The sequence below is a fragment of the Vipera berus genome, assembly GCF_964194415.1.
Source record: "Vipera berus genome assembly, chromosome: 3".
Taxonomy (NCBI): Eukaryota; Metazoa; Chordata; class Lepidosauria; order Squamata; family Viperidae; genus Vipera; species Vipera berus.
In genome coordinates this window covers 56,360,742-56,381,762 of record NC_138204.1, presented here as the reverse complement: position 1 = coordinate 56,381,762, position 21,021 = coordinate 56,360,742, and the positions used below count along the sequence as shown (strand labels likewise).

The 21,021-nt window shown below is 44.8% G+C and overlaps 1 protein-coding gene across 2 annotated transcripts in view; it reads right to left on the bottom strand.

Annotated features, from left to right (window-relative positions):
• Window positions 1–134: 134 nt before the first annotated feature.
• Window positions 135–21,021, bottom strand: part of IPO13 (importin 13) — a 67,336-nt gene continuing 46,449 nt past the window's right edge. The window contains exons 13-20 of one of the 2 annotated variants that reach the window (XM_081324938.1): window positions 20,714–20,851; window positions 20,223–20,319; window positions 18,798–18,850; window positions 5,044–5,110; window positions 4,884–4,942; window positions 4,448–4,537; window positions 3,889–4,070; window positions 135–2,358 (exon numbers count right to left, since the gene is read on the bottom strand). In XM_081324938.1, the coding sequence (XP_081181064.1) occupies window positions 2,259–2,358; window positions 3,889–4,070; window positions 4,448–4,537; window positions 4,884–4,942; window positions 5,044–5,110; window positions 18,798–18,850; window positions 20,223–20,319; window positions 20,714–20,851 (786 nt within the window). In that variant the 3' untranslated portion in view covers window positions 135–2,258. The remainder of the gene's footprint in view (window positions 2,359–3,888; window positions 4,071–4,447; window positions 4,538–4,883; window positions 4,943–5,043; window positions 5,111–18,797; window positions 18,851–20,222; window positions 20,320–20,713; window positions 20,852–21,021) is intronic. The other variant, XM_081324939.1, reaches the window with a different exon arrangement.

The following is a 21,021-nucleotide window of genomic DNA, read 5'->3' as shown; positions in this document are numbered from 1 at the left end:
TACTCATCAAATAGAATAGCTTAAGGCTGGTTCTGTTCAAGGTAGATTTCAATGTGCATGTGTATTCTGTGCTTCTCAATTTTTCAGGCACCTGTTCAATGTCTCATGTTCATCTAGATCATAAAATTTCTTTGTGTTGTAGACTGAAAGGCTGACATAGCTAAGAAAGCAACAATGCTGAACAACCAGGTAGGCTATAGTCTATAAACCCCACCACAAGGCACACAGTATAGCTGTTATGAAGCTAAGTTTGGATAAGGAAATGGAATTCATCATTTGTTCACCAAGTCTTCTTCCTCAAAAATCTGTTTCTTCTCCATGTTCAGAAATGAATCATTCTTTGTAGTATATTACTTATCTATAGTCATGCCATGCCAGAAGAGGGGGGGGGGAAAGACCACAAGGATTCATTCTTCCTGCCCTTGAAAGCAGAAATTACTTGCACAGGATTTGCACTTTGCTTTCAAGACTCAGAATAAAAACATCTGCTTATGTTAGAACAATTCTTTCACTGAAGAACTGTAATAGAAGTTAGAACATCCCATTTTCAAGATTTGATGTAGAAGTATGTATTAGAGAACAATCCTTTTTAAAGAAGTGGGAAGGGAATTAAATAGTACATGAGTCTTCACTTCCAAAGCCATGTTACCTCAAATGCAACCAAGAAAGGAAGTGGTTTTTCCATACCACACATATTTTTGCTCTAGCATTTAAAGATGAATTTCCAATAGGCAGAAAAATACTTCCACTGGTTAGAGGAAGAGCTTTGGATCGGATGAGTCCACGATTATTCAGATACCACCAAAACACTAATTTAGCCCCTATCAGTAGTAAAACGAGTCTCCTAAAAAATATGGTCTTTCCACAAGCATGATTTCTTCCAGGATGTGTTCTTCAATCTCTTCCCACTTTACAACATAGTTGATATATCACGGTGTGCAGAATTAACTCTGTTACCATGCTTATTTTATATAAGAACTTAGATGTTCAATTAATTTCCTATTACATTATCCCATAACAGTTTTTCTTTCCCAAAACGTGCTTTTTGTGCTTTTATGCAGAAACATCTCCCAAGTCTACATAAATTCCTTGTACTTTTCACACTGATATTTAGATATTGTTCTTTAGGTAATAGGGGATAAATGTTTTTAAGTTTCATTAATATAGCAAAGATGATTTTGTGTGAATGAACTTCAACCTACCCAGTGCTAGGCATAGGAAAAAGATCAGCAGGAAACCTGAGTTAGGAGTCTGTATCAAATCTGGTTAAACTACGCCCATAGAGGAGAAGTTGCATGAATATATTGCCACTGAAATAGATCTAGGTTGTAAAGTGGTTTACCTTAATTAATCCCCAATCTTTATGATGTCAAGAATTTCCTATATGAAAAAATTCTTCTGTCTTCATTCCAGCTTTACAGCTCTGTTGCAACCCAGATCCACTGTACATATCAATTGTCAGCAGCAGAGATAACGCAAAGGGTTTTCAAACCATTCATGAAGGCAGCTGCAACTCTTTCCCTGCAGCAGACCTAGACACTCACAATCACTTACTCATATCTGTGAACAGGCTAATGTATTATAAGATGTTCTGCAGAATGTGCAGAGGCAGCAGCAGCAACAACATTTAAAGAGGTAATATAGCATACTTGCCAGCACTCCGAGGAATGTCACAGCCAAAAAAAGATGGTGTTGCCTCTTTGTGATACCTTGTTGGACTCTTAGTATTATTTATTGCACCAATCGCGCTAGGGCAGATCATATTCTTGTAACTGCCTCTGCTACAACTGTACTCCATCCCTGCCCATATTGCTCCTAAAGTATGCCGCTTCCCCAGTACTAGACCAACCACAGCAGCTTAGAAGTAGCCTTAGTGTAATTCAAGGCAGGAGGACCTTCACTTCAATCAGACACAAGCTTCCTCATGCAAGTAAAAGGTAGACTCTTTAGAAATAGACAATATCACAGACATTTCTACAGGAGCGTGCCAAGGGGGAAAGTGGCAATTGGTACACTAGTCCTGCGACTGGCAGGGGACCATCCAGCTCTGCTCCAACCTCTGCTCGACGTCCTTGAGCCTGTTAGCTTTGAATATGCAGAAGGGATTTGGAAACAGCTTGTTCTTGAGAGGAGCAACCAGGGTAGGTTAATTGTAAAGTTATACCATTCTATCAGCTAATTTGGTAGCAGCTTCAGGCGATGGCATAAAACAGATGGCATATCTGTTCATGCTGCAGTCTTTTGCCACACCGGTCTCCTCAGTAGTCTGCTGTGTATTCAGTACCATGCAGTCCTCGACAAAGTAACGTGAACTCCTTTACCATCTCCTTCACGCGTCGTTTGTTCACACGCTCTCTGCTAACACAAAGGAGGGATGATGAAATATCAGCATGTAACACTAAAAGATGATAGACTGTAAAGTTTCAGGACTTGCCAATAAAGAACCAACAGATGGAGCAGTCCATTTAGATACGCTTAGTGCTTTTTTTGTAAAAGAAAAAGGTGCCGGAACTCACACATGTCATACAACCTGCCTTGCCTACCCTACAAGGTTCCATCCAAAAAAGGTGCCGGAACTCCGTTCTGAGCATTCTATGACAAAAAAAGCCCTGGATACGCTCCAAACAAGTTACTCTTGTTGCCATACTCACTGGAACTTTTTTTAGGTACAAATGTGGATTAAAAAATACAGGACAGAACTATACACGTTAGTCTAGTCCACAGATTTGTCATGTGTGCTGGCTTCTATTCTTTTAACCCCAGACCCATGCCTGCATAGAGCAGGGAGATCTTGAAGCAAGTTCTATGTAAAAGATCCAATCTGGGTCAGTCACCGGGACCAGGGGTTTAGTCTTCTGAGGTTTTGGACTCATACTGAAGCCCATCCTCGGGGAACTTTTTTTCTACCGGAATGTGCACATTCCAGTAAAGAGAAGTTCCCTCTAGAGGAGCTACAGCACAAGTCCAAAAGCTCAGAAAAATAAACCTCCTGGAACACGTATATTTGCTTTTGTTCACAAGTTCTATGTACATTAAAAAAAATGCAAATATTTGTAGCCACAGATCCTGATAAAGCAGAATCTATAATGTCTGGAGGGTATTCATATTCAAGCAAAGGTATTACATAATGTCTTTCAGAGTTCTCTGCTTAATTGGGTAGAATCGAGATATTAAGAAGGGCCAACATGGTGGAACCCCAATCTCCTATAGCCTTTCAGCAAATACTTCAGGAGGGATTATTACACACACACCCTCTACAAGGAGCAATGAAAATTAGACTGAAGAATTGAAGCCTTCTGCTCTTGGACACAAAATATTAACAGAATGCAAGCCACCATTCTAGTAATGTCATCTGGCTCCAGAACAGGTTTATTTGCAGGCATACATTTGCAGGAACATTTAAGCTGGGTCACTTTTGAGGGGTCTGTCTGATCTTAGCTAACCAGTAGCTTTTCACTTTGGAAAAGTGGTGGGACACCCCAAAGGAAAAAAAAACATGCACTCTACAAGTGTAGCCCCATAGGCTATAGAAGACAGAAAAAGGAGAGAAAATAAATTTTCTGTGTACCATTTTTTTCTATTGAACTCTATACAAATAACTTGTACACTTTTAGTATATTAAAGTAATATACTATAAGTGCTGTTTCTTTTATAAAATATGAATTAAGTGAATTATTCTTCAGAGACTTAGATGTATCGGGCTAATTAAGGTTTTCATCATCTGGACTTCAACTGAACAATTTACTAAAAGAGAATTTAGGATAAAGCTGTTGAGGATTCAAAGAACTAAGCGCTAGATAGAATGCATGGAATAACATTTATAGAGCCTACTCAAATGAATTATTCCACAATTCTGTCTCTCTGTAAATATGTCAAGAAGAAACCTACCTGAGAATTTGTTGGCTAAAAATGTCCTTTTGCTCAGGGCTGACACGGGTTGATGGAAAGCCATCCTGCTGCATCACTTCCTTGATCCACACACTCAGATAGCTGAAGCAATGCTTGTTGAGGGCAAAAAGAATCTCAGCAAAATGATCCATCAAATTTCGTGAAGCTTGGCCACCTATACCCTGCAAGGATCGAGCAAATCCAGTCAAATCTTGCAATAGACTGTACTGCAGGGTGAGCTTTACATTATGTCAGATGAAGATGCCAGTAGATTGCACCAAAGGCCAGGCTGAGTGCTTCGGAATATTTAAGGCCCCAGCCTTAAACAGATTTCAATCCTATGCACACATAGTTGGAAATAAGCTCCACTTACTTTAGTGGAATTTATGTGAATGTAACCATGGACAGAATCATGCTGCAGATAATCCTGTAAGTGTTCTGATAACATGGAAACTGAATTAATAAAACCAACTGGAGTAAATGCATCTTATGTGTGAGCAGCATGTTTCCCAATTATCCTTTTTCACTGTTCCCAGATTGTGAAAGACACGCTGCTTACCTCAATTACAGCTTGTAGCAACATTTTGCCATTCTCATGTACCACTTGTCCCACAGGTGCAATCTCCCCACAGCGTGGCAGTAATTCAGTCTATAACAAATAAATGGAGAAAAAGGTCTAAGTGGACAAAATATCAGAACAAAAACCACAAATTTCAAACAGGAAATATCCCTCTCCTATAGACGGAATTTAAATAAATACAGTATAATGGGGAGATTGCCATTTTATTTACAAGCCTTAATACAAACATTAAGTACATAAAAAGAGATATCCCCAAGAAGTAATAGCGAAAGCAAGTCCTTTCGTTCAGTTTGGGAGAGGCTCTCTTCAGTCTGAATCTTCTGCTACTCTGTCCCAGTACAACTGCTTTTCATATTATGGTTCTATGGTGCCACTAGCCAAGGATGGATCTACTCTACCAAAGACAAATACTCACAAAAAAGCCACAGGCAGCTTTGACAGTTGGTGCTTCAGGAAACTTCAGAGAGATCACAGCTAGAAGGAAGCAATAAATATTCAGCTTGCATGATTACAGATTTTTTGGGTAAGTCAAAAAAAAAAGTAAGCTTTTCTCCCTAAAGCACTTGCCTACTCACCACAATGGAATACTGCTTTGACATCCAGGCTGCTACACATGAACAAATCAGGTTTCCGTTTGAGTGCCTGCAAGGTACACATATATACACAGACAATAAACACAGCTCTGGCAAGCCATGGACAAGCAATTGCCACACAGGAACCATTGGCAAAGGCTTGCATGTGCAACTTACCTGGCCATCAGCTATAAAACACAGTAACCCAGGTATGGGGAAAAAGGGAAATTATTATAAGATGAATGTGTCTTTATAATTCAAGAAAGAGCACAGGGGTCCAGGTAAGGAGGAGCCTCTGAAGAAACATGAAATTTAATTATTATCTGGAAAACAGCTTTCTAGTATTCCTACTTTGTTACAAATAATGATATACCCAGGAATAGAAAATCCACTCTAGATAACCAGGATGAGGATTAATTAGATACCAAGTATTTAGGTTTACTTTTTTATATCTACATCTGCCTAGAAACATATTACGATACCACAGAAAGTAGAAACAAGAACAACGCATAGTCTATCCGCAGTATGGATTGCAATTCCTAGTGCCTGTACTTTAGTCCTGAAGTCTGAGTTATCATGACATTCCTAAGCACAAAGCTTTAGCCAAATAACAAATCCCGTTATCACCTAATCAAATTCTATACAACTTTAATTTAATTTTAATTTAATAATATTTATATACCGCCCTTCTCCCTGAGGACTCAGGGCGGTTCACAGGGCAGAATAAAATACTAAATACAAACGTTAAAACAAGATTAAATAATTGCCCATATTAAAACAGTTGGAATCAAGTTCTAAAACACCAAGTTAAAATTAAAACACAAGACTAAAAACCCCACCAATCCCCATCAGGCTAGGCCGGCTTGAACAAACAGAAACAGAAACTGAAGTATAGCGATCACTAAAACGTTACAAATAGTAGGTCTCTTCTATGATGCAGAACAACAGGATTTTCAAGATACCTTTAACAGCAAAGAATCTTTCAGCACCATGGACAACAGCTCCAACTCCTGTGCCTGAGTAACTATTGCATTTCTATCTGTAGTACAAATGGATCTGTTGTCTAACCCAGGGCTTTTCAACCTTTTCATCCATTGTACCACTTTTAGGACAAGACAATGTCCGAGTACCACCAGTCGCCCAGCAAGGTGTCAAAAACTTGACCAAAAAAAAAAAGGAAAAAAAGGAAAAAAATGATAAAGTACAGGCAGTCCTCGACTTACAACAATTCACTTAGTGACTGTTCAAAGTTACGACGGCACTGAAAAAAGTGACTTATGACCATTTTTCACACTTATGACCGTTGCAGCATCCCCAGGGTCATGTGATTTACATTCGGATGCTTGGCAATCGATTCATATTTATGATGGTCACATTGTTCCAGGCCCATGTGATCGCCTTTTGCAACCTTCTGACAAGCAAAGTTAGTGGGGAAACCAGATTCACTTAACAATCATGTTACTAATTTAATTTCTCTCTCTCCCTTTCTCCCCCTCCCTCTTTCTCTCTCTCCTTCTTTCTCTCTTTCTCTCCCTCTATTTCTCTTTCCCTCTTTCTCCCTTTCTCTCTCTCCCTCTATTTCCCTCCCTCTTTCTCCTTCTCTCTCTCCCTCTTTCCCTCTCTATTTCTCTCTCTCTCCCTTTCTTTCTCCTTCTCTCTCCCTTCCTCTCTCCCTTTATTTCTCTCTCCCTCTATTTCTTTTTCTCCCTCCCTATTTTTCTCCTTCTCTCTCCCTCTCTCTCTCCCTTTCTCTCTCTCTCTTTTTCTCTCCCTCTCTCTCTCTCCCTCCCTCTCTCCCATTGTCCCTTCCTTCCTTCTTTCCTTCCTTTCTTCCTTCCCTCCCTCTTTGTCCTTTCCTCCTTCCCTCCCTCCCATTGCAACAGCAACAGCAACACCTCGTATTCGCTCAGAGTCAATCCACGAACACCAACAATGCTGCTGTGGACCGCGGGGCAAGAAGGCGCCCTTCACACGGGAGGGATGGAAGATGCACCAAAGCACCCTTCACCCCGCTTGCCTTCTGCAGACAGGGCCAAAGTCCTGGGTGGGGGGGAGATCCGGGGCTGAGGCGCACTCAGGGAAGCGCACGCTAGCAGCTCACAACCAGCTGCTCTTGGGGGACAGAGGCACAAAGCTGGCAGACAGGGCTCGGAGCGGTTGACTGTCCCGGACTACAGCTGCACTTCCACCTTTCTCAGGGTGGCCCCCACAGTGGAGCACAGCGCAGTGCAGGGCACCAGCATGCCCCACTGCTGCAGAAGCAGCCCGCTGGAGCAGCCCCGACAGGCCGTCCCAGACCCTCCCGCTGCTGGAAACCTGCGGCAGCAGCATAGCAGGGCTTGCGAAAAGCGGGGCGGGTGGCGGTGGCTGTTCCCAGCGCCAACTAAGGGCAAGCAGGGCAAGGCCGCTCCTGCTCAAAAGCCAGGATTCAGCGGCCGGCGAGCCACTCGCGCGAGGCTCTCCCAGGGCTGGCGGGCTGAATGGGGACCAGCTACTCCCTCTCCACGCTAGAGCAGCACCCGCAGAGGCAGCCCTCCGGCCCAGCTTTCTCTTGCAGAAAGCAAGCTGAAACTGAGCGAGGGAGATTGCCAGGAACGTGATTCGGCCGATCTCGCGCTGCTGCAATCTCCCTCGCTCGGTTTCAGCTTGCCTTCAAGCTGAAACCGAGCGAGGGAGATTGCAGCAGCGCGAGATTGGCCGATTCGCTTTCCTGGCAATCTCCCTCGCTCGGTTTCAGCTTGCTTTCTCTTGCAGCAAGGCAAGCTGAAACCGAGCAAGGGAGACTGCAGCAGTGCAAGATTGGCGTTTTTCAGCATGCACCGATTTGCGCTCCTGGCAATCTCCCTCGCTTTCCACTTGCGGAGGTCAGGGCTGGCCATACGGATCAGCTGGCGATTCCATACGGCTGGCCCCGACCTCCGCCAATGGGCCAGCTGTACGGAGTTGCCAACAATGTGTGGGGGGAGGGAGTCGGGCGCGTTTTTCCCTCCACACCCGCGTTCTGTTGCCTTCACCTGCCCTGGTGCGCATCAGGAAAACAAATGTGGGCCTCGATTCCCACCTGCTGCCACAGGAGGAATCCTCGGGGAGGGTGCGCACCATCTGGCTGCTTTGCTTTCCCCTTTGCATTGCACATCGGGAAGAGGAGAGGGGGAAATCTTTTGAGCCCCGGGAGGGAAGCAGTGTGAGGGCCGTGAGGGGTATCGCAAGCTTACGGGGGGGGGGGAAGAAGATGGACACGAGTGGACGCAAACACCTACCTGCCGAGGGAGTGGATGGCTCTGTCCCCTTCAGGCTCGCACTAGCTTCTGGGGGAAGGACATGGTTGCTGCACAATGAGTCCCAGGGGAGGGTGGGGCCTCACTCTGCGCCTACGCTCTTCGCACGGCATGGTAGGTTTCTGCAGCAGCATGTTTTCCGGCAGCAAGTAAGCTGGGAAGGGGCAGGGGGGAGGCGGGGGGGAGGAAGGCGATGCCGTGTACCACCAGCCAGGTGCTTGTGTACCACCAGTGGTACGCGTACCACCAGTTGAAAAGCCCTGGTTTAACCACGTTGTTAGGCAGGTTTTCTATCATTAAAATACTACAAATGCTGTTGCATAATGAACAGCAATTGGATTTCTAAGATAATATTTTTAACTGCAATGACTTGTTTTTTATACCTTTGTGTTCTATTCTTCTTGCTCTCTTTATTTCACTTACAAACAAAAGCAATCAGATTAGTCATGTTCCTTTTCCTGATGAAAGAAACAAACTATTTTACTCTCATTTGTTTTAAGCATTCTTTTAACCTCCTTGGTGTTAACTTATAGACTTTGTAACAATTTAACATTGCTAAAACTATTTTAAAAGTTTTATGAATTTCAACAGTATATTGTGCCATTACTTTACTAGAAAAAGTCTGCTTTCTTACCATATGCACACAAGTTTTTATACATACATTCATACATACATACATACATACATACATATCTTATAGCAACGTTAAATGAAAAGTAAGTATGTTGAATCATATCTGGCCCTTACAACACAGAAAGCTATGCCAAATAGAGAATGAAATACATCTCTGTCACAATATACTCTTGTAAATTTTTATATTCAAAGAAAAACAAGCAAAATGGTAAACTATTTCTATGAACACCAAATACGTTTCATGAAATTACATCACCAGACATGTTCTTTATTTGCCTTCAACTCAGTCTTCACTCCTGGCAACTACATGGAAAGCCCTTACAGTTTTGTAGGCAGAAATTCAGAAATTGTTTGTTGTTACCTTCTTCCTAGGGCTCAGAGGGAATGACTAGTATAAGTTTGTCCAGAAAGTTCTTTGCTGGTTCTTAACATTTTACACTTTTAAATTAATTCTTTATCTGAACTGCCCTTGAAATTAAAAAAATATATATAATTGTATGTCCAAACTAGGATTTAGAAGCCTATTTGAAGGACTTGTGATTTAAAGTTTTGATATTTTAAGTATGTATGTATGCAACCTTTTGTATTCCAGATATTTTTAAGCCACCCCTATGGCCAACAGTAAATATCTATGAAAATTAGAAGTCAGAAGATTAGAAAGGTACCTGGTTGCCTACTCTGTTTTGAATAATTAAAGTTGATACAGCTTCCCAATTTCAGGAGAACCAACTGCCAATCATATCAAACTTAGGATCATCATTTAATTTAATATTAATAAATCCTAAGGCAAATCAGCCTTATTGGATTATCTTTAAATTGGGACTAATGAAAAGAGAGTTGTGGTGTAATTATATTCCAATACCGTATTCTAGTTCAGAACAGTATGGTGGCCTAGAGGTGGAGCTTTGTGAGTTCCATCCTGGGTAGCGACAGATATTTTTCTCTCTGGACGCAAAGAGAAAATATCTGCTGTGAGCTTTGCATAGGCATCAGGAAGGGCATCCAGCCAGTAAATGCTTACCTCCATTCAGTCGCCCCAACTCCACCCCGATACAAGAAAACAGTATTCTAGTTCAGTTGGTTGGAAAGGCAATAAAATTAGTTTGTCAATCTCTTTATTCTAGAGAACTGACAATTCTGCTAGGTATAAGCATTTCAATCTCCCAATGATGGCTTCTAATGAAATTCATGCCAGAGGTTTTTACTGCAAATAGATCAAATGTTCTCCTGGGCTAGTAAGGCAATCTACCCAGGGTATTTTAATTTAATGTGACTTAAGAGAACATGCATGAAAAGGGGCCACTAGCTGTGTAGAGCAGGGGTCCCCAACTCCGGGTCCATGACCGGCACCAGTCCACGGCATGCCAGAAACAAGTCTGTGCAAACAATCTGCAGGATGCAGGCAGCACACAAAACCACACCCCCTCCAGTCCACAAAAAACCTTTCTCCATGGAACCGGTACCTGATGCCCAAAAGGTTGGGGACCTCTGGTGTAGAGTGTAAAAAACAGCATTTGTTAAATTAGGTGTTTTGTCCATAAACAGACTATAAAAAAATATAAGAAAGGTTTAATGTGTTCTTATTACAGTATATTCTTGCCTGTTTTAGAGAGTCATCAAATTCCAGGAAATGCTTTTTTAACTTAAACCATTCTTAAAAATCTCATCTATAATTCAAAAAAATAGATGATTAATACTTTCAGAATTTTTTATAATATACTTAGATTGATAATAAATACATAAATAAAACGAATAACACTTTTTCATATTTCTCCAGTCTGTTTCACTTACATCACCAATAGAAGTCCTACTTCATGTGACACAAATATAAAACATCAGTCATCCTAAATATTTGTAGGGTTCTTTCATTTATGTCATATATACTTTAGTGTTTTTCACGGGGCAATCTGTCAGATTCCATTGATACATTTAAGTTTGTGACCCAAACAATTTTTTATCAAACTGCTTGGAAGATGGAGATTTTTATCTACTGACTGGTAAATGTATTATATTTATTGTCCTTTTGAGCTCACGTGTAGATCTGCCAGATCAGAAGAAAAAGCATAAAGTTAATAATTACTTAATCTGGTTTCTTCAAGAAATTATCAGATATTTAAGCTGTATGGAGTTACAGGAATGTAAGTTATTTTATGATGCACTAAGTGAGAATCTAGTCTCACATTTATTTCCACTATAACATAAAATTATCTGAACAAAATTGAAATGTTGCTTTTATTTGTATGCAGGAATGAAGTTTTGCAAGAAAATGCGGGCACCTTGCTAGACTTTATTAATTTGGTTTCTTCAAGGGCACAATCAAAACCACTATGCAGACATGAAAAGAATCTACTCCACATGCATTTTTAAAGGATTTCTTAAAGAAGCCTGATATGCTGTTTAATAACTTCCCTGTCTTTGAAGGAATCTGTTTTTTGTTAGAATCTTATTGATGTCTTATGACTTATTCAGAATGAAATGTCTATTCTGCAGATTGATTGATATCCTACGAAGTTAAATCTGGGAGTCTAGAATAATGTTTTATAGGCATTGTAAATTGAATTAGCCAGCAAAAGAACAGCTGATATGCAATCAATTCTGCTGAAGAGTCCTCTCTAAAACAGGCAGCGAATAAAGCTATCATGAAATGTTGCTGACTAGGATGAGGGAGGACCCCTATAATATGCTTTGTTCTTTTTTTCCTTTTTGATACCAATAAATGTTGCTATGGAAAAATCAGTATCTTCTTTACTGCAGCAGGACATGATATACAATCTAGGAGAAAATACATACAATGACTGTTAAAACCAAAGGTTTGATTACTTACCGTATATACTTGAGTATAAGCCGAATTTTTCAGCCCACTTTTTGGGCTGAAAAATTCCACTTCGGCTTATACTCCAGTCAACAAAAAAAACTTACCGAGGACTTGTGCGCGGCCGAGGCTTTGGTGCTTCCGGGATCGCCCGCACCTCTCCCAAGCCACCGCCGTCCGAGACCTGCCGAAGTTTGGGGAGGTTTGGGGAGGTGCGCGCGCACCTCCCCAAACTCCGCGCCTTGCCTGCCTGCTTCTTTCCGCAGCGGAAAGAAGCAGGCAGGCAGGGCGCGGAGGAACGGAGACTTGCCGACGTTTGGGGAGGTTTGGGCGCCTCCCCAAACCTCGGCAGGTCTCCGTTCCTCCGCGCAGACCTGCCGACGTTTGGGGAGGTTTGGGCGCCTCCCCAAACCTCCCCAAACCTCGGCAGGTCTCCGTTCCTCCTGCCGACCTTTGGGGAGGTTTGGGCGCCTCCCCAAACCTCCCCAAACCTCGGCAGGTCTCCGTTCCTCCTGCCGACCTTTGGGGAGGTTTGGGCGCCTCCCCAAACCTCGGCAGGTCTCCGTTCCTCCTGCCGACCTTTGGGGAGGTTTGGGCGCCTCCCCAAACCTCCCCAGGTCTCCGTTCCTCCTGCCGACCTTTGGGGAGGTTTGGGCGCCTCCCCAAACCTCGGCAGGTCTCCGTTCCTCCTGCCGACCTTTGGGGAGGTTTGGGCGCCTCCCCAAACCTCGGCAGGTCTCCGTTCCTCCTGCCGACCTTTGGGGAGGTTTGGGCGCCTCCCCAAACCTCGGCAGGTCTCCATTCCTGTTTGGGGAGGTTTGGGCGCCTCCCCAAACCTCCCCAAACCTCGGCAGGTCTCCGTTCCTCCGCGCAGACCTGCCGACCTTTGGGGAGGTTTGGGCGCCTCCCCAAACGTCCCCAAACCTCGGCAGGTCTCCGTTCCTGTTTGGGGAGGTTTGGGCGCCTCCCCAAACCTCCCCAAACCTCGGCAGGTCTCCGTTCCTCCGCGCAGACCTGCCGACCTTTGGGGAGGTTTGGGCGCCTCCCCAAACCTCCCCAAACCTCGGCAGGTCTCCGTTCCTGTTTGGGGAGGTTTGGGCGCCTTCCCAAACCTCCCCAAACCTCGGCAGGTCTCTGTTCCTCCGCGCAGACCTGCCGACCTTTGGGGAGGTTTGGGCGCCTCCCCAAACCTCCCCAAACCTCGGCAGGTCTCCGTTCCTGTTTGGGGAGGTTTGGGCGCCTCCCCAAACGTCCCCAAACCTCGGCAGGTCTCCGTTCCTCCGCGCAGACCTGCCGACCTTTGAGGAGGTTTGGGCGCCTCCCCAAACGTCCCCAAACCTCGGCAGGTCTCCGTTCCTGTTTGGGGAGGTTTGGGCGCCTCCCCAAACGTCCCCAAACCTCGGCAGGTCTCCGTTCCTCCGCGCAGACCTGCCGACCTTTGGGGAGGTTTGGGCGCCTCCCCAAACCTCCCCAAACCTCGGCAGGTCTCCGTTCCTGTTTGGGGAGGTTTGGGCGCCTTCCCAAACCTCCCCAAACCTCGGCAGGTCTCCGTTCCTCCGCGCAGACCTGCCGACCTTTGGGGAGGTTTGGGCGCCTCCCCAAACCTCCCCAAACCTCGGCAGGTCTCCGTTCCTGTTTGGGGAGGTTTGGGCGCCTCCCCAAACGTCCCCAAACCTCGGCAGGTCTCCGTTCCTCCGCGCAGACCTGCCGACCTTTGGGGAGGTTTGGGCGCCTCCCCAAACGTCCCCAAACCTCGGCAGGTCTCCGTTCCTGTTTGGGGAGGTTTGGGCGCCTCCCCAAACCTCCCCAAACCTCGGCAGGTCTCCGTTCCTCCGCGCAGACCTGCCGACCTTTGGGGAGGTTTGGGCGCCTCCCCAAACCTCCCCAAACCTCGGCAGGTCTCCGTTCCTGTTTGGGGAGGTTTGGGCGCCTTCCCAAACCTCCCCAAACCTCGGCAGGTCTCCGTTCCTCCGCGCAGACCTGCCGACCTTTGGGGAGGTTTGGGCGCCTCCCCAAACCTCCCCAAACCTCGGCAGGTCTCCGTTCCTGTTTGGGGAGGTTTGGGCGCCTCCCCAAACGTCCCCAAACCTCGGCAGGTCTCCGTTCCTCCGCGCAGACCTGCCGACGTTTGGGGAGGTTTGGGCGCCTCCCCAAACCTCCCCAAACCTCGGCAGGTCTCCGTTCTTCCTGCCGACCTTTGGGGAGGTTTGGGCGCCTCCCCAAACCTCCCCAAACGTCGGCAGGTCTGCGCGGAGGAACGGAGACCTGCCGAGGTTTGGGGAGGCGCCCAAACCTCCCCAAACAGGAACGGAGACCTGCCGAGGTTTGGGGAGGTTTGGGGAGGCGCCCAAACCTCCCCAAAGGTCGGCAGGTCTGCGCGGAGGAACGGAGACCTGCCGAGGTTTGGGGAGGTTTGGGGAGGCGCCCAAACCTCCCCAAACAGGAACGGAGACCTGCCGAGGTTTGGGGACGTTTGGGGAGGCGCCCAAACCTCCCCAAAGGTCGGCAGGTCTGCGCGGAGGAACGGAGACCTGCCGAGGTTTGGGGAGGTTTGGGGAGGCGCCCAAACCTCCCCAAACAGGAACGGAGACCTGCCGAGGTTTGGGGATGTTTGGGGAGGCGCCCAAACCTCCCCAAAGGTCGGCAGGAGGAACGGAGACCTGCCGAGGTTTGGGGAGGTTTGGGGAGGCGCCCAAACCTCCCCAAAGGTCGGCAGGAGGAACGGAGACCTGCCGAGGTTTGGGGAGGTTTGGGGAGGCGCCCAAACCTCCCCAAAGGTCGGCAGGAGGAACGGAGACCTGCCGACGTTTGGGGAGGCGCCCAAACCTCCCCAAAGGTCGGCAGGAGGAACAGAGACCTGCCGAGGTTTGGGGAGGCGCCCAAACCTCCCCAAAGGTCGGCAGGAGGAACGGAGACCTGCCGAGGTTTGGGGAGGCGCCCAAACCTCCCCAAAGGTCGGCAGGAGGAACGGAGACCTGCCGAGGTTTGGGGAGGCGCCCAAACCTCCCCAAAGGTCGGCAGGAGGAACGGAGACCTGCCGAGGTTTGGGGAGGTTTGGGGAGGCGCCCAAACCTCCCCAAAGGTCGGCAGGAGGAACGGAGACCTGCCGAGGTTTGGGGAGGTTTGGGGAGGCGCCCAAACCTCCCCAAAGGTCGGCAGGAGGAACGGAGACCTGCCGACGTTTGGGGAGGTTTGGGGAGGCGCCCAAACCTCCCCAAAGGTCGGCAGGAGGAACGGAGACCTGCCGACGAGCCGCGGCCACACAGGGTATTCCTGTGTATTCAGGCTTGCAGAACGGCGGATCGGCTTATACTCGAGTCAATAACTTTTTCCAGTTTTTGGGGGTGAAATTGGGGGTCTCGGCTTATACTCGAGTCGGCTTATACTCAAGTATATACGGTATATTGATTTAGTGCTCTACACCACAGTCCCCCATCCTTTCTGGCTTTGTGGACCGGTGGCAGGGAGGGGGATGGTTCCACATGAGCAGCTGGCAAGCACATGCAGTTCCATTTGCGCAAGTGGTGTGCACACGCGCTGGCTGCTCATGCAAATGGAGCGCACTCGCACAAGTTCACCCACTGCTTGCACAACTAGGAATGCATGTGCATGCACCATTTCCATGGCCTGGTTGCAAATAGCTCACAGCCCACTAGTGGGCTGCAGCCCAGAGTTTCAGGACTCCAGCTCTACACCTTCTTGGGAAAAGTGGATACTTGAAAAATTGCCAGAACAGACAGAAAGACAGACTTTCAAAAAGCATGGTCATACTGTATTAGAGCTGAAGCAAATTAGCTTCCAAAGGCTCTCTATAAAATTATTGTTAAATATTGTCTGTACACTCACTGAATACCTTTATTCGTTATTTAGCATCGGGATGATAAGCATATGATTACAGAAATTGTTTATTTCCGCTATGAAAAGCATAAGGGACATAAAGAAGGCATTGGGCCCCAGAACAGAAGAAGACAGGTATACCAAAGGCTCTGAATTGTAGAATGTAGTACACCAATGTACAGCAGTCCTTGACTTACAACCATTCGTTTAATGACTGTTCAAAGTTACATCACTGAAAAAAGTGACTTATGACCATTTTTCACATTTTTCACACATTGCATCATTCCTGTAGTCACATGATCAGAATCCAAATGCTTGGCAACTGGTTCATATTTATGACTGTTGGGGTGTCCCGGGGTCATGTGATAATCTTTTGCGACTGTCTGACAAGTAAAATCAACGGAAAGGGCCAGATTCACTTAACAACTGTGCTACTACCTTAATAATTGCAGTGATTCTCTTAACAACTGTGGCAAGAAGGCTCATAAAATGGGGCAAAACTCACCTAACAAACATCTCACTTAGCAACAGAAATTTTGAGCTCAACTGTGATCATAAATTGAGGACTATCTGTATCTTTCATTAGTGCTAAAACAAACTAGTGAGCAATAGTAAGCAGTACTACAGTAACTATGTCAACAAAACCCAACAAATCTTTTTCTAATGTCAGTGTCTCATAAATTTTCTAGTGCTAAAAACTGTATTCAGATAGTAAGACAATGGGGGAGGGAATGCATATGTTGATACAATACAATACAAATACTATAGTATGGAATAAGAGCTCAATCCATTCGAATTTTAAAACTTTTCAACATAGATCTAGTTAAATAATCCAGGGCTTTTCAAGCTTTTCACAGATTGTACCACTTTTAGGACATGACAATATTCGAGTACCACCAGTGCTTAGCAAGGTGTCAAAAACTTGATGACTAAAAAAAGAGGGGAAGGATTTGGGGCTTTACTGGTTAAATTCATTTGTTGTTAGAGAAATGGCTAGTTTATAATATTATGGAATAATAAGAAATTAGGTTCAATGTTAATGCTTCCTTGCACTGCAACAGGAAGTAGAAGTCAATGCCTTTCCATTTTCCCTTGTCCCCCTCACTTTTCCCTTTTTCTCTCACCCTGTGCTCACAAAAGCCCCCCGTCTCACCCTTTGTATGGCAAAAGCCTCTTGCTTACTCTCTCACTCACTCACTCTTTGCTTGCAAAAGCCTCTCACTCGCTCTCTCACTCACTCTTTGCTCACAAGCCTCTCTCTCTCTCTTTCACACACACACACACACTTTGCTCGCAAAGGCCGCTCTCTCTCTCCTCACCACTTTTGCTAACAAAAGCCTCTTCCCTCTCTTTCTTGGTGTTTTTTTTTCTCTCCCTCTCCCGCCAAAACCTGCTCCTTTTATAGGTACTCTTCTCTCTGCCCTCCTCCTCCTCCTTTTCTCTTCCGAGTGTGCCAGAAGCTCCAATCAGCATGTAGCCAAGCACACAGATCCTGGGGCTTCTGCTGAACCCTGCAGCTCCAGCTGATCTCCTCCAGGCCTGTGCAGTGCCGCTTTAGCTTGCTCCCTCCGTTACCCTTGACTAGGGGTCGCGTACCACCTGCCAGGTGCTAAAGTACTACCAGTGGTACGCGTACCACCGGTTGAAAAGCCCTGAAATCATCATCTCTCCTAGAATTCTTAGTTTCAGAAAACAATCTTTTGAATCTTTGAGATCCCATTTTCTTCAGCCCCTATCATTTTTGCTTTTAAGGAGCTTCTTGTTACATCTTGTGGCAGGATGTAGGTAGAGGCAGCCTGAATATTAAGATTCTGGAGTTGTTCTCTGCTTAGCTGAAACGGTTCTGAGATACTGTGAGACTCTCCATTGGTGAAATTGGACTAGGTAGGGTTTTTTTTCCCTATTGCTTTCCCCTAGACTTTCCTCTTCTCATCCAGAATGTGCTTTCTCAAACCCTCTGCAAAAGCTCTTCCAATTTACAAACATCAGTTTTCTCTTAGTCTGTTGGGGTTAAGCCCTCAGTATCTCCCAAGACAACAATATTCTTTCAAACCTATGCCAAGAACAGAGTCATCATACGGTTACATGTACAGACTATCAGCTGATTTCACTCTTTGTGCTTAAATGCAAATGAGCAGATCATACCTCCTCAACCAGGTGAAGAAAAAGCATTTTTAAGAAGGTGACACCCTGATTCTTAAAGTATTGTTAAAAATTCATAGTTTTCTGAGATCTTTCTGAGAAACAAAAAAAAATGTGAGATGTATTTGCATTATGGCTGCAAGCTTTAAAATCTGTCACAAGGGGGTGCTGGGTGCTAAAACGCTTTCCACATCACAGCCTACAAATAACTTATCGAGCAAAAGAATGAATCAGAGCCAGGAGGAGAGCATCTTGCTGTAGTCAGGTGAACCAGATGATATCAAAGATCATGCCCTTCCCTGCTTCATTGATTTGTAGTGCTGCAGCTGATTTCCAGTAAAGGTATTGCTCATCCAAGCCAAAAGCAGTTCACGGTCCACTTATTCCCAAGCTGAATTATCCCAGCAGTACCTCACTGCTCACTGCATTGTACATTACATCATTACAACAACGATTGAGACAAGATGGCATGAAAATTCATGATCTGGGGGTGGAGGGGGGAACAGCAACACCCAACCTAGGAAATCTCAACAAGAGTGAAGAAGGATGGAGCACCAAAAGACTTTGAAAGCACTTAAGACAAATCGAGTTTGTTATTTCCTGTTACTCACATTAGATCAGGTTTCTCTCCTAGGAGTTTAGAGGTAACCCACCATATCACTGAGTTCTACCCAACAACTGGAGATTCTGGATTTGTTAAGAGCTCAGAATCAGTAGAGCCAAAACGTCCAAACATATACAAAATGGATTTGTAAAGTTTTTGAACTGCATTCGCCATTTTCCAAAGGTTCCTCCTGTTTCAGGTCACAGCACATGACCTGACCCAAATCCAATCTAGAAGTCTTGTTGCATTTCTACGTAGAGAAGAAGGGACAAACTTATACCTAGGGAAAGGGATAATGTTTTGTTTTCAACTTCCACGGAAACAGATGAGAAACTCGATATTCAACTAAAAGGAAAAACGTTGTCAACAGAAAGCTAAAATAGGTTTAAATTGAATTAAAAAAGAGAAAGAGAGAGAACAGAAAGTGAATGAATAAGAAACTAAAACACACCTGTGCCAGGAGTTGCATAAATGAATCAACAATATCAGGATGATCCCTGGGCCCTAAAAATATAATAAAGATGTAACTGAAGAGAAAAATCATACAAACAGCAACTTAACATCATATAGTTATGTGATACAGAAAGAATTTACAAGTGAAAACAGGAGTAAGGGAAGGGTTGGGGTGGGGGGAGGGTGCAACAGGGTGGGCTGGAGAGGGCAGGCACATGAGCAGCTTGAAGCAAGTTAAAGAAACAAAACATACAAAAATCATGGAGCTTGGAAACCCAAGAACAGAAAGAAAGTGCAAAGGAATAGGCATGTCGCCCGGATTCCCCTGCCAAGCACCAGGGATAAGAAGGGGAAACTGACCGCATCCTAGCAGGGAAGAAAAAGAGAAGCAAGGACTAACTGGACACCAACTTCTTTTAGAGAACTCGCATATTTGCACTGGATACTTATCTTAAAAAAAAAAATTGGTCCCTGAAGATAATTCTAGAGTCTACTGACAAATCCAATATTGATGTGAGTGAATAAAAGTTCTAGAATCCATTTGAAGTCTAATGGCCATCCCAACACACTATGTTCCTTTCACGCTTGTCAAAACGTTCACTTGACTGGGAAGTATAAAACTTGGCAATATTTTTAACAGGGAAAGACCAGCGTGGCTGCTGATAACCACTCTTCTTTTCAGCATCATGCACCATGAGACTCATCTTCCTCTGCGTTGATGCCACAGTTCTGCCTAATGAAACCAGGCATTAAGAGGTGATCACTCAAATACCGATTCCAAGTTCCAAGTTCTAACCGACCACCAGGGGATGGGACCAGATACCCTAATAACCGTGCTACTGCATGTTGGTTTTATTGGAATTATTTACATAGTCTAAGCTTATCCCTTCAATTAGGGACAACTTTAATGGCAGTATGGCAGTTCCGCAGAAGCAAAAGGCAAACCCAACACTTGCTAGGAAATCAGCAGAGCTCTGAGAGAAAACCTGTAAGCAGAAGGACAGGGGAGTTGTGGTGCAGAACTTTCAAAACAAACTGGGCCACAGGAACAGAGAGATGTGAGTACAACCGACTGTTCTGGTTATGCTGAACTAAACAGCAACACACTCCTTAGCAGGTTTTATTCAAAGCCAACCATTATGCGAACAAGACTACTAACTCGACTTTCTACTAAAATTGAGAATCTGACAACCAAAGGGCACATATTCAGGGAGAAACAAGCTAATAAATTTGATTCTCATTACTCAGGATATAATGTCTAAACCCCACTGGAGTTCACTCAGCAGGGCCTATTATCTGTTCCTATTAGCATGGGAACTGTGACTATCTGCAATCCTACAGGCTAATCTGAACATTTTCAATTAGAAAGAACTGTTACCAATGCAACTGCTTCACAGGAATGGGGGTTCCAAGAGATACATACCTTGCTGAAAGAGTGTTAATGTAACTGATGTGACAAGTAGAAAGAGTGCCTTGATCGGTGGGAAGTGGGCAGGCTCATGGGCAAAAATGTGAACTAGCTGAGGATATAAGAGAACACAGAAATTGAACAGTTATGATATTCTCCATTTTATTTTGCATTCCTAAACCTACTTTTTTCCAACTCCCTCCCCCACTTACTCATAGTTGGACCAACTAATTGTTTAAGTATCAGCAAAAGCTTTAGTATTAACATACCGAAGGAAGCGAGAAATTATATAGTTCAGGGACATTGCAGTTTTTCAACTGTTTTGTCCATACAGACACAAACAATCCATTTACTATGAGCTAACAGAGAAAAATATTTCATTTTTGTAAAATTCTTTTATCAAAGGAAAAGCCAAGGGCAGCAGACGGCAGAAAAACTGCTCAACAAGTATTAGTTTCCTTTCTGAATTTAGTATTTACCAGAGATTAATGTGCTAAAAAACTTACCTGCCTGGTGAGGTCAATAGCAGACGCCTGAGGAATAGTGCTATACATCTGTCCCAGCATCTCACACAGTTGAGGTACCATGGGTGCAAAATCATCGAGAAGAGTCTTCACAGATTTTTCAAAAATGGAGCACACAGACTGTGGGGATAAGAGGCCGTGTCAAGGGAAAACTGAGTCCAGGGAATACCTTTTTCCCCTCAACCAAGGAGTTATTTGTTTTGTATACTATTCTTTCTTGAATAAATTTGAGGCAGCATAATTTTTTTGTATTTTATCCTTTGAGATAGTGTAGACTGAACGAGGCTTGT